Source organism: Ictalurus furcatus, chromosome 9 (assembly GCF_023375685.1).
Source record: "Ictalurus furcatus strain D&B chromosome 9, Billie_1.0, whole genome shotgun sequence".
NCBI lineage: Eukaryota > Metazoa > Chordata > Actinopteri > Siluriformes > Ictaluridae > Ictalurus > Ictalurus furcatus.
Window position 1 is genome coordinate 18,595,194 of NC_071263.1, and position 12,110 is coordinate 18,607,303.

General features: G+C 36.1%; 2 protein-coding genes across 5 annotated transcripts; both read left to right on the forward strand.

Annotated features, from left to right (window-relative positions):
* The first annotated feature begins 2,333 nt into the window (after positions 1-2,333).
* Positions 2,334-5,364, forward strand: tp53i3 (tumor protein p53 inducible protein 3). The gene is made up of 7 exons (XM_053633129.1): positions 2,334-2,415; positions 2,908-2,948; positions 3,065-3,205; positions 3,300-3,567; positions 3,724-3,936; positions 4,081-4,277; positions 4,381-5,364. The coding sequence occupies exons 2-7, from the start codon at positions 2,922-2,924 to the stop codon at positions 4,567-4,569; spliced, it is 1,035 nt and encodes a 344-aa protein (XP_053489104.1). The 5' UTR covers positions 2,334-2,415; positions 2,908-2,921; the 3' UTR covers positions 4,570-5,364.
* A 1,287-nt stretch (positions 5,365-6,651) lies between these two features.
* On the forward strand, positions 6,652-12,003 carry dnajc5gb (DnaJ (Hsp40) homolog, subfamily C, member 5 gamma b). 4 transcript variants are annotated; one of them, XM_053632580.1, is made up of 8 exons: positions 7,000-7,306; positions 7,696-7,801; positions 7,907-8,028; positions 8,557-8,770; positions 8,933-9,089; positions 10,346-10,402; positions 10,513-10,572; positions 10,907-12,003. In XM_053632580.1, the coding sequence occupies exons 3-7, from the start codon at positions 7,916-7,918 to the stop codon at positions 10,569-10,571; spliced, it is 600 nt and encodes a 199-aa protein (XP_053488555.1). In that variant the 5' UTR covers positions 7,000-7,306; positions 7,696-7,801; positions 7,907-7,915; the 3' UTR covers position 10,572; positions 10,907-12,003. The 4 variants fall into 4 exon arrangements, with proteins under 4 accessions (XP_053488556.1, XP_053488555.1, XP_053488554.1 ...); XM_053632581.1 differs by lacking the exons at positions 7,000-7,306; positions 7,696-7,801 and adding an exon at positions 6,652-6,955; XM_053632579.1 differs by lacking the exon at positions 7,696-7,801 and having other exon boundaries at positions 7,002-7,419.
* Positions 12,004-12,110: the final 107 nt, after the last annotated feature.

Sequence of the window (12,110 nt, forward strand, 5' to 3'; positions counted from 1 at the left end):
AATTTGAGAGCCTTGTTCCTAGCAGCTGTTCACTTTGATTTGAAAGTGCTTCACTTGAAAACATCCTTCTGCCAGCTGGGGCTGATTTTGGATACCAAACATATTGAAGATCACTTTTTGAAGTTCTTGTCTCTGATATGGCTCTCATTGTGTTGGTAAGAGTTGCGCAAGGTTCACAGACTCGTAAATGCAGTAACCTTTTGTGTTCCATCAGTAGGAATTCTCTGTCTTGATAAAGCAATTTGAGCTCTAATTTGTATTTCCTTTGAATTTGCTCCACTTTCCACTGAAGGTCAGTGTCCTCTTTGTGATTCTTTAGCCTTGTGTCGATATACAGCAAATGCTTCGATTTTCTAAAGTTTGCCTTTGCAGTCATAGATGTTGAAATGTTATCCTGAAGCACAATTGAGAAAAGAGACTTGAAATGATTGCATGTTGAACTTTATAGTTTACAGAGGTTGAACTGCCAAGTCTCTATTGTAAATAAATAAACAAACAAAATAATCAATGTAATTAACATACCTTAACTTGCATCTTTTTTCCTTTTTTTAATAAAATAAAAGTTGTTCGGATATTCTTGTTTTGTGATGCCGATGATTCATAGAGACAGACTGAATGTGACTGCTGCTATGACACTTGCTGTAGTAAACAGTGGTCAAACCAGTTTCAATGAGGTGTTCATCTGAGATGCCTGTTGCATGAAAAGGAGTTAGACTACTGTGTAATGGCAGGAAAGGTTATCAAAAAAATTGCAAAGAATTGTAGTAAAATAATTCAGGTAATGAAACATATTCAGGTGCAGCTCAGGGAACAAATGAGACCTTTTTGAATTTCAGGAAAGAAGTATTGCTCATAGACAGTCTATGGTCCTGCTGCATAACAGAGACAAACTGAACTCCAAATGATTTCTTTTAAGGTGTGATTGTCTGCAAAAACCCGTCAGATGGCTGCCCCAGTGTGGCAGAATTCTGGAAAACAGCCACAATGCAAAAAAAAAAAAAAAATAGTTTTGATTACTATGATCATATCACTTTGATCAGTTTTTCTGCCAGTAGTATACCTTGACATCTCCATTTTAAGAAAACAAGTATATTTTACCAAAACAATGTGAAAATGTTGGGTTACTTTTTAACCTTGGCTTGATGTTTGCTTAAGCCAGATTAAAATTTTCATGGTAAAAACAGTCTACCTAAAGATGTCTAAAGCAGTGCTAGCTAAGTGTGTATTTCTCACGATTTCATATTTTTTTTTTGATAGTTACGTGCCATAGTGTAACAGACATAGCCCTATTTGATGCAGTTTGTAATCAAATACAGATTGTCTTAATGTCTGTAAAATGTTTAAGTGATCTAATAAACAGGAAATTTAGCCAACAGAACTGACTGGATTTATCAGTGATTATTTCCCCACTGATGTCAGTGGATGTGGGTGATGCTGATAATCAAAGTTAACTAATTTATAAAGTTATAAATCTTAGTATGTGGTTTTCCCATCAATAGATTCAGTTAGTAATGGAGATGTAGACAGGGTGTATTTCATTTGAGTTGCAATAGAATCTCTAAAAGCAATTTTCCTCTTTTTATTGTTAACCAGATGTTTTTTTTTTTTTAATTATTGAAACTTATTTCTGGATGAGAGATAGATAGATAGATAGATAGATACCATATTTCAGTTCAGGGTTGTGTGCTGTTAACACTCACCTGCCACTTTAATAGGAGCACCTGTACATTATCAGACAATAACAACACTGAACATTGTGCCTAATGGGCAGACACATCCGGTTCCTCCTGTCAGCTAAGAACAGAAATCTGAGAATACAATAGGCTCACTGAAACTGGATAGTTTAAGGAAAACCCCCAGGCAACTTATTTCCAACAATATAACTTTACGCCTGAGATACATGCAAAAAAAAAAAAAAAAAAATAGTAACATATTTCACTTTAGGAAAGTATATTGTTTTCTGAACTATATACAGTAGAAATGGTTAAAAAATGTACTATGTGAAGGGTTTCCCAGGCCTTAATCATACAGAACACTCAGTAGCAGTGACTCTCAAAGTGGGGTTCATGGACATCCAGAGGCCATGAAGCAAATCAAAAGTCAGGGGGGTCTGTGATTTAAATAATAATAATTAAAAAGAAAAAAAAGTTACAGTAGTCACCACATCCAGTCCAAACCTCAATTACTCCAAAACAAGTAGACCTATAAATAATGTAAATTTGGACCTAAATTGAGCACCTCTTTGAGCACCACAAGCCATTATTTTATACCCTATCTATTATTTTACACCTTATCTAGTGCACTTTGTTAGGCATTCGGGGCTCAGCCATCACGAGGCGGGGACTATGTAGTTTTTGCAGCGTAGTTTTAGCCTCGGAAACGGAAACTTGGCAAAGGCGTGCATACGTGATATTTGTAAGTTTTATAAGCAATTCAGTAGTAATTATTTAATTTTTAGATGCGTAATAAGTTATATGATAATAGCTAATAAACAACCAACCAGCGTCGTTGAACTATTCATACAGAACATTGCGTTGCAGTGGACATTTATACGTACCCAGGGAGTTTATGAAATGAATCTGAACAAAAAATACATTAACAATGTGCACTTAATAAAATCTTTAAACAAACAAAACAAAACATATAGTAACAATGTGCATTTAACAAAAGCCCGGATTTTGGATTTGAGTACGTTTACTTTTTTTTCTTTTTCTTTTTCTTTTTTTTTGGACTTAGACCTGCAGCGGTTGCATCTGAAAGCATCACTTATGCGCATATATTGCGCAATTAGTGGTTTATCGTCGTTTCTAATTTCTAGAATATCTAAAATAACCACATTTTGTGTTACATTAAAATATATGTTTTTGAGATTTTATGTTCGGATTGAAATATTGTCTCCTTATTCAGTATTGTTTCCAGTCATGCTTCAGCATCCAGATGAGGACAATGTAAGTTTATATACCTTTAGTCTCACAGGGTGTCATAAAAATAAGTATAAAACAATTACTTATCAAATAAAAATGTCACCTTGTACAATTAAGCATTTTTGTTGACTTTTTGGCAGACAATGCAAGCAGTATGTTTCAAAGAACCAGGTGGGCCAGAGAAGCTGTATTTAGGACGAGTTCCCAAACCTGAACCTAAAGATGGGGAAGTCCTTGTTAAAGTCTATGCAACAGCTTTAAACAGGGCTGATGTGTTACAGGTAAGCCCGTTCATATACATAACTTAAAAAAACAAAAAAAACAAACCTTTGTTAAAGAAGTACCAGTACTTGAAAGGATTGTTTCCTGTAACAGAGGAAAGGTCTTTACCCAGCTCCTCCAGGAACAAGTGAGATCCTTGGTCTGGAGGCTGCTGGTATGGTCACTGGTTTTGGCCCTGGACTCAGGAGGAATTATAAGCTTGGCGATAAGGTCATGGCTTTGCTTTCTGGAGGAGGATATGCACAATATGTAGCTGTGCCTGAGGAACTTCTCATGCCAGTCCCTTCGCATCTCACTCTCGATGAAGCTGCAGCAATCCCAGAGGCCTGGCTGACTGCCTACCAACTTCTGCACTTAATAGGTGCTTGAAGGCAAACTGAAAGCATGAAAGGATTCAAAATGTTTAAAAGTTTAATTGGTGTGCTTCTCTTCTTCTCTGCTTCTCTTATGCTTAAGCAAGTATTTTTGCTGTTTGACTACTTCCTTATTTTCAGTGTGGTTCTCTGTTTTATCTTAGCCCAAATTAAGGAGGGAGAGTCAGTGTTAATTCATGCTGGAGCGAGCGGAGTTGGCACTGCTGCCATTCAGCTTGCTCGACTGTTTTGTGCTATTCCATTGGTGACTGCTGGAAGCCCTGATAAGTTAAAGATTGCAGAAAAACTGGGTGCAGCTGCTTGGTTCAATTACAAAGATGGGGATTTCTCTGATAAGATTCTGCAGTTCACTCAAGGTGAGTTGTGTAAAGTATACTCTGTGGTCATATGAAACACTTCTCCAGTGTGCTTGTAATCAACATGTGAACAAAAGAAATGTTGCTGTGCTTGATTTGCAACCCGTTCTCACTCCCAATGGTAAACGCTCAATGTTCTTGCAGGCAGGGGGGTTGATGTCATCCTTGACTGCATAGGTGGATCTTACTGGGAGAAGAACTTGCGTATTTTGGCTATGGATGGAAGATGGGTGCTCTACGGTGTTATGGGAGGGAAAGCAGTGGATGGAGACTTGCTTGGCAAACTTTTATTTAAGCGCGGCCACATTCTCAGTAGTCTACTCAGGTCACGGAGTCTACAGGTAAGGCTCAGGGTAAAAAAAAAAACTTCCATAATGAATCTAACAAATATTGTATATGTTTATTGTCTTTTGCGGTGAGTACTGCGTTCTCTCCTTTTTATAGTATAAAGCTGAGCTAGTTGGGAGCTTCATCGAGCAGGCTTTGCCACACTTTCAGTCAGCAGAGCTGCCCACGTCACTGAAGCCTATAATCGACACAATCTTCAACATGGAAGACATTACTGAGGCACACAGACACATGGAGGCCAACAAAAATACTGGAAAAATCATAATCAAAGTTTCAGAGACTTGATCAGCTTCTTCATACTGATTATCTCTAGGACATGTCTTACATTTTAACATGCATGCATCTATCGAACACTTAGAAGCATTTTTATGGCAAATGCAATAAAGATCAAAGATCAAATTCATACAAAACTGTTTGCATCTCAGTCAGCTGATATAATCAACATTCTGCAGAGGTGTGAACTCAAGCCATATGACTCAAGTCAGACTACAGTCAAATCGGACTACAGTCAAAAATTTGTTGACTTCAGACTCATGTTTGAAAAAATAATTATAAATGTTAATAAATGTTTTTAAGCCAAAAGCAGCTGTTTCAACACAATTTTTTTCCATTTGTGGTTACTCCAGTTAAGTGCTGTCAAAACCTTTTTAAAAAAATTACAAGCCATTCAAAACTACAAATTTTATCTAGGAGATTTATTTCTATAACTCACAGTAACTGGTCCATGGTGGTCAGTTAGAATACACACAACCAAGAACAGTAGGTGGTGTGTCCCAAACTACATAATGCCTTTCTAAATATTATGTCACTCCACTGTATAACGTAGGAAAATATCTATATTTGTATTTGCATTTGAACCGCAGTTGTGTATTGTTTAAACTTTAAGTCACACTCACTCAGTTTCAGTAACCATTTCTTGGTCAGGGTTGAACCTGTGTTTGTCTAACAAATTTAATTGGTTTTCATTCTGTTGTAAATGCTGCATCAGGCAATGCTGCATGTTAATGTTAATAATATTGTCATGCAACTTTTATATCTGACTGCTCGCTTGTGCCTGCATGAAAGTAAATACCTCCCATTTGCACAACTTTTAGTCTCAACCAGATGTGAACCTTATTGACAAGCTTTCTTTAAAAAAAAAAAGAATAGATAGTTTATTAATTTAATATCGTATCTGTACTTGTTTGTATATTTACCTATTCATATCTTATATCAATTTAGAACACATTATCTGTCATTTCTGAATAATGAATTAGGTCATCCCTAGTGTGAAATAAAAGCTGGTATCTCACCATTTTCACAACTATTTAGTGCACTATTATGTGATTTGGGAGACCTCTAGTAAGCATGCTTGTTAACACACAAGAGAATGGAGCTTGAACAAATGAGCCATTGTGGCTCCAAAGCAGCAAATACACTCTCTAAAACTAGTGGATAAATATTATTGTTTTTTTCTCCCCTGGTCCTCTCCCAGATCCTTATACTCACAGAACAGCACGTTCCTCTCAGGACAGGACTAAAAACAAGTCAGATTTTCAACAACAATTTATCCTGCAGTTGCATTATATTAAAAAATTAATAAGAATATTTCTGTTTAGGTTTAAACAGTAACTAGTTTGAAAAAAAACTGATTTAAGAGAAGGAAATGTGTCTGTGTGAAGTGAAATGCAAATAGCTTCTCGTTTTATTGTGGAGTCTGTCAGCATGCCAACATGAGACACCTTCACTGACACTGGGTGCTGTGTATAAACAATTATAGCCTAAATAGTGGGGCATTATAACTATAATTATATAGGCATGGTTTTCATAGTAAAATCATTTGAGATGTGTTTCATACACATTTGCAACTAAAAATGTCTTGAAAATAATGTTTGAAATATTAAAGCATTCGCGTAGCCTCAGTTCTTTTAATTATTTCATTAATAGGACATTTATTTTTTGAAGAAAACCATTCAATCCAGTACGGGTCATTTTGACCCCCTTTATGCATTTGTGAATGTTTTTTTGGTTCATGCAATGTAGGGTTAAATATCAAAAATCTAAAAGGTGTGCGTCATACCTGACACCTAGTTCAACACTTTACAGTTGGTTTTGTGACTGTACATCATTCCCGTCAAATGCTATTGAGCTTTAAATTATGGTATACTTTGTGTATGGGCCCATTCTGTAGTGAAATTCATATCTAATTTACATATGATTTATTAGCTTATCTTAATAAATATCAAAAATCTAAAAGGTTTGCGTCATACCTGACACCTAGATGAACATTTCACAGTTGGTTATATGACTGTAAGTCATTCCCTTCAAATGCTATTGAGCTTTAAATTGTGGTATATTTTGTGTATGAGCCCATGCAGTAATAAAATACATGCCATTTTTTTAAAATATGATTTAATAGTTTATTTTGTTAAATATCAAAAATCTAAAAGATGTGCGTTATAGCTGACAACTACATGAACACTTTACAGTTGGTTATATGACTGTAAGTCATATAGGAATCTTCAAATGCTATTGAAGTTAGAAACGTGTTTAACAATGTCGTATGTAACTTTAGAGACGGTCCCTTAATTTCCGCGTATCTGCGAATATCGAACGTCCAACGTCAAAACAACTTTATGCCAGTGTTTTTTTTTTTTTTTTTTTTTTTTTTACATTACCATGGATTGAATAGGTAATTTGAAAGAAGTAACATACATGTTTTCATAATGTACTGTAATTATTATAGTTGTTACATGTTAAAATGACATTTATTAAGAAATGTATTTTGAGTTTATGACTTCGCACCTCTGATATTTTGTTCTCATTCTGTTTACACTGATGTACACTAACGGTGTAAGTGAGACTTTAGCTTTGAGTGACTAGTATTCGAGCTAGTAGCTAATTTATTAGCACGTGACAGATATAAGCTGGTCACACCTTGTTACAGCACCGTCTACTGACTCATTCCTGCCCGCTGTTGCTTATTTTGCTGTGGATTCCGGAACAGCACACTTCCTGATCGAGGTTAAAAGTCGCGTTTTTAGTACGTTTCACGTTGAGTATTGTCTTGATAAACATGACATTCAGAACATCATAAGATATTTTGGCACAGGCCGGCAAAGCTCGTCATAATCTTGGATATTTGATTGTGGAGAGGTAGGTAAGTGAAACCACTTTGTTCGCGTTACACTTCTGAAAGATTTCTCATTTGACCTGCTTTAGCCGGCTGTACCGAGTTCAGCCATTTTTTTTGGCACGTAGGTTATCACTAAAAAAGTAAAATAAATCCTGCGAGTTAGCCCAGGAGTATTAAGGTGAACTTTTAGTGAAGTTTTTCGCTCATATTATTTTAAAAACATGAACCTATACTAACACTACTTACTGTTTTTTTTCTTTTTCTACTTCTACTACTGTTTTTATACTACTAAACAGCACCTAGATGCGTGCCTGAGTCTGTAACCTTCATATCCTGCTTCTTAACCACTGATAACCTGCACCATCTCATTCAGTCCCTCTTGTTTCTCTGCAGTTAAGAAAAGTGCATAAATAAAGACTATATATTTGTACAGGTGCGTTATAGACATGCAGACCTGTATAAATGTAGGTTATACAGTTGTTGTTTTTACGTTAATGGGATTTTCAGAGTTTAAGGATGACCGATCCAAACAAACCTCAGCGCAAGCTGTCCAGATCTGGAGACAGCTTATACAAGACACTGGGCTTGCAAAAAGGAGCTTCCTCTGAGGACATTAAAAAAGCTTATAGGTAAACTGCCATCATGTCTATTTGTAATAGTATTAACTTTTGTTTCTTAAATTTACTGAGTATAAATATGAGTACTACCTTTTTCAGATTGCTTGTCTGAATTAATTACTTCATTGTTTTGCTTTTAAACTGAAATGAGGTGCATAGTACAGTAAAGACCTCTGATGATATGCTCATGTGTTTTAACTATTGAACAGTGTGCTTATTCTAACACTTCATATGCACTTCTTTTTTTAAAACTCATATGTACACATACCACCTTTTTGTATGTTGATAGCCTAATATTGATGCAAATCTAATGTTAGCAACCAACCCTGTTCCCGGAGTGCTACCTTCCTGAAGACTTTAGCTCCATCCATAACTGTGCCCACCTAACCATCTAATCATTGCCTTAAGTCTTGAGCTAAAGTCTTCAGGAAGGTAGATCTACAGTAACAGGGTTTGGACAGACATCAGTTTGGACTGATGTAGACAGACATTTGAATTAGATGTACATCAGCATAAATGCAAAAATGAATGTGCTTTCAGAAAACTTGCACTCCGGTATCACCCGGACAAGAACCCAGAGAACCCAGAGGCTGCTGAAAAGTTTAAAGAGATCAACAGCGCTAACTCCATTCTTAATGATGAGAACAAACGTCAGATCTACGATGAATATGGCTCCATGGGCCTTTATGTTGCTGACCAGTTCGGAGAAGATAGTGTTAAATACTACTTCCTCATGTCAAAGTGTTGGTTCAAGGTGGGAAGCTGAGTGTTTAAGTCATTCTTCACTGACAGCAGAAATCCAAAGCCTTCTTTAACTTAACTATGTATAATATTGTGTGTGTGAGAGAGACCATGTTACCAATTTTAATCAGTTTTTTTGTTGTTGTTGTTGTTTGTTTGTCCCCTGTCTTTTCAGACACTTTTTTTCTGTGCCATAATATTCACTGGCTGCTGCTGCTGCTGCTGCTGCTGCTTCTGCTGTGGGAAGTGTGGATCAAAAGAGGAAGATGAGCATTATTTCTATATGGATCCCGAGGACCTTGAAGCCCAAGTTTTTGAAGAGCAAAACAAAGGTAAAATAATACCGCAGAGGTAACACAAGTTCTCCGTGATGATTAACTGCACTATTTTATGGTCTATACTTAAAGGAAAAATTCACATTGAGGCACCTTTTTTGTTATTTAATACAATTTTAGGGCATATATCTGCTTACAATTTACACACAATGTGTTTTGACTTTGTACTTATAAATATGAACAAAAAGCATTCATATGCATAAACAAATTAGTTGATGATGGTGGTGGGGCGGTATTCAGACACCACATATTACCGGCATTAGTATTTTGTTGCAAAGCCCTTGTTGGCAATTACAGCTTTGAGACATCTGTGGTAAGAAGTAATTAGGGTTTTGCAGCGTTGTGGTTCAATCTTACAAAGGTTACAAGGGTCCCGCTGATGGACTTGCAATTTCAAAATCCTTCATAAAAGTAAATGAATTGGCTAGGCCATGTAAGCACCTTTACTGTCCTTTTTTTTTTTTTTTTTTTTAAATAATGTTCCTTTGCCCAAGAACGTATTTTGCAGCTTTTATATCTAGAACTTGACTTATTTGTATATAACCTTGACATGTATACATTGATCAGCCATAACATTAATACGACCTGGTTAATATTGTATAGATCCCCTTTTTGCCACAGCTCTCCACAAGACCTTTTGAAGGTGTGCTGTGGTATCTGGCACCAAGACATTAGCAGTAGATCCTTTAAGCTCTGTGAGGTGGGGCCGCCATTGATCGGACTTGCTTAACCAGCACAACCAACAGATTTTCGATTGGATTGAGATCTGGGGAATTTGGAGGCCCATGTCAACACCTTCAACTCTGTCATGTTCCTCAAACCATTCCTGAACAATTTTTGCAGTGTGGCAGGGCACATTATCCAGCTGAAAGAGGCCAGTGCCATTAGGGAATACTGTTGCATGAAGTGGTGTAGTTGGTCTGCAACAATGCTTAAGGCAGAGATAAGTTCCCATTGGCACAGCTATCGGCAGGCAGTCGAACGATGTTGTGGGCAATGTAGGTAACCATTAACCAAAGTGAAAATATACCAAATTGTTTTAAAGAAGTTTAAACCAAAGAATGTCAATTCATTATAAAATAAATATTTTATGCCATTAAAGATGACACATTAAATACAAGGTTTTGCATGTTGCTCAGGGAGATATTTCCTTTAAGTCTGTTCAACTTCTGAGAGTGTAGCTAGAAATCAGTGTTGGGCACTGTTGAGAATTTTCCTTCAATTGCACCTCCTTATGACCTTTTGTTTTACAGGGAATCAAACTGTTATCATCGGACAGCCAGTTCCCTCTGCAGCGTCTGAAGGTTCACGTAAGTATTTGCACTACTACACTGTCTACTGATTTATGAATCATGTTTGCATGCTGCCATAGGCTTAAAACATATAAATAATGCATCATTATTTTGCTTCTGTTTTACAGCACAAGGTCCAGTGACTGTAGGCATGCCTATTTCTAGCCCAGACACCATGAACCATTAAGGTTAGAACATCTACACTATAGTTCAGTTTACTGTAGTACAGTAGAAGGGTAGATGGCAACCATCCTTCATGTTCTGAGTTCTTTACTAGCCAGAGGCAAAAAGGTATTTTTGATAATTTCATTACCAAATGGATGCATCCACAACAATCACCACTAAGAAACCTGTTCAAGAGGTTACTTTGATAAAATAAGGAACTTTTTGATTGATCTGTTGGTAAATTAATTCAGGATGCAGCACCTGGCTGAAAGGGGCACATATGGCATATTTGTTAATACTTAATTTGTTCTGAATGAGGTGACCTCTACTACAGTCCTGTTTCTTTTCTTCCTGTAGGTGGAGACACAGCCATAAACATACAGCCAGCTGTCTACAGACCATCAGTCTTTTGCCTTTAAAGATAGAACTTGGGATCAAAAGAGGATTGCCATGTCTCTGTACTTGGCCCATTTCCAGTAAGGGGAAAGTTAAAATCCAGTGCAGCACTTGAGGAAATTTTCGCTGATAGTCAGGGGCTGTACATAGTCTGTGGAGTAAAATTGGTTCATCTTGATTCAGAATGTATTGTTTACACTTAATGTACCTTTGTCTTCTGTACTTTTAATGTGGTGTCAGGTTCTTTCTTATATTTTGTTATTTATATTTAGTGAAATCTTTTAAATTGACAGTAGCTAATTTGATTTTGACTGGGCTTCTCTAACCCAGGAGAAATATGCTGGTATTCATATGGTACAATAGATGGAAAAAGCTTGCAATTATGTAACTTCTTTAGTAGCACCCAATACTAGTAAAAAAATTTTTGTCTGTCTTAATTAACAAATTTAAATGGCAACATATTTTAGTTGAAATGACTGCAGCCCTGACACTTTCATATTCAAGTTGATAATATTGAAATATTTTCAATATTTAATATGGACTTCAAACACTTTAAATGCAGCAGAGATTGGACTATGTTATGGTGTTAGAACATTTGAAGTGGCAAAACTCTGCTTTGAGAATGTACTATGATTTAAAAAATATATATATCTCTTCATGTACATATGAGTCATCGCCTCAGAATAGATGGTGTGTATGCAGGCTCTGAATGGAAATCATTCCACCCCACAACCCATTCCCAAAGAAAAATGAAATAATAATTTGAAATTTGTCTGGACTGGTATTTAATAGTTTTGTGAGTATTTTATTCAACGCAATCATAGATTACTCAGGTATTTTGTGCTTCTGGGATCTCACTAAACTATTTTACTTTGACTGTTTGAAAAATGTGAATGACATAATTGTAATGAGTCATCTGATACTTTGTTTATATTAGTGTAATGCACAATCAATACAGTACAATACTTCAGATGTTTGTGCATTATAAAAAGTTTGTATTTGAAAAGTGGAGGTGTATGAAGTGATATAAATGGAATAAATTATGTTTTTGATTGCCACTGTTGTATCTGTTCTAAGCAAGTACAATGGATTGGAAATTGTTGAATAAAATGGATTGTATATCCCTTTCATTAAATTTAAATTCATATTTTTGTATGTGACTGTC

Excerpts from the sequence above, each read along its gene's own strand:
- dnajc5gb (XM_053632581.1), top strand. The coding sequence starts at position 7,916 with ATGACCGATCCAAACAAACCTCAGCGCAAGCTGTCCAGATCTGGAGAC. Across the intron at positions 8,029-8,556 it reads GACATTAAAAAAGCTTATAG|AAAACTTGCACTCCGGTATC; the intron begins GTAAACTGCCAT and ends ATGTGCTTTCAG. Across the intron at positions 10,403-10,512 it reads TGCAGCGTCTGAAGGTTCAC|CACAAGGTCCAGTGACTGTA; the intron begins GTAAGTATTTGC and ends TCTGTTTTACAG.
- tp53i3 (XM_053633129.1), top strand. The coding sequence starts at position 2,922 with ATGCTTCAGCATCCAGATGAGGACAAT. Across the intron at positions 2,949-3,064 it reads AGCATCCAGATGAGGACAAT|ACAATGCAAGCAGTATGTTT; the intron begins GTAAGTTTATAT and ends ACTTTTTGGCAG. Across the intron at positions 3,937-4,080 it reads GATTCTGCAGTTCACTCAAG|GCAGGGGGGTTGATGTCATC; the intron begins GTGAGTTGTGTA and ends ATGTTCTTGCAG.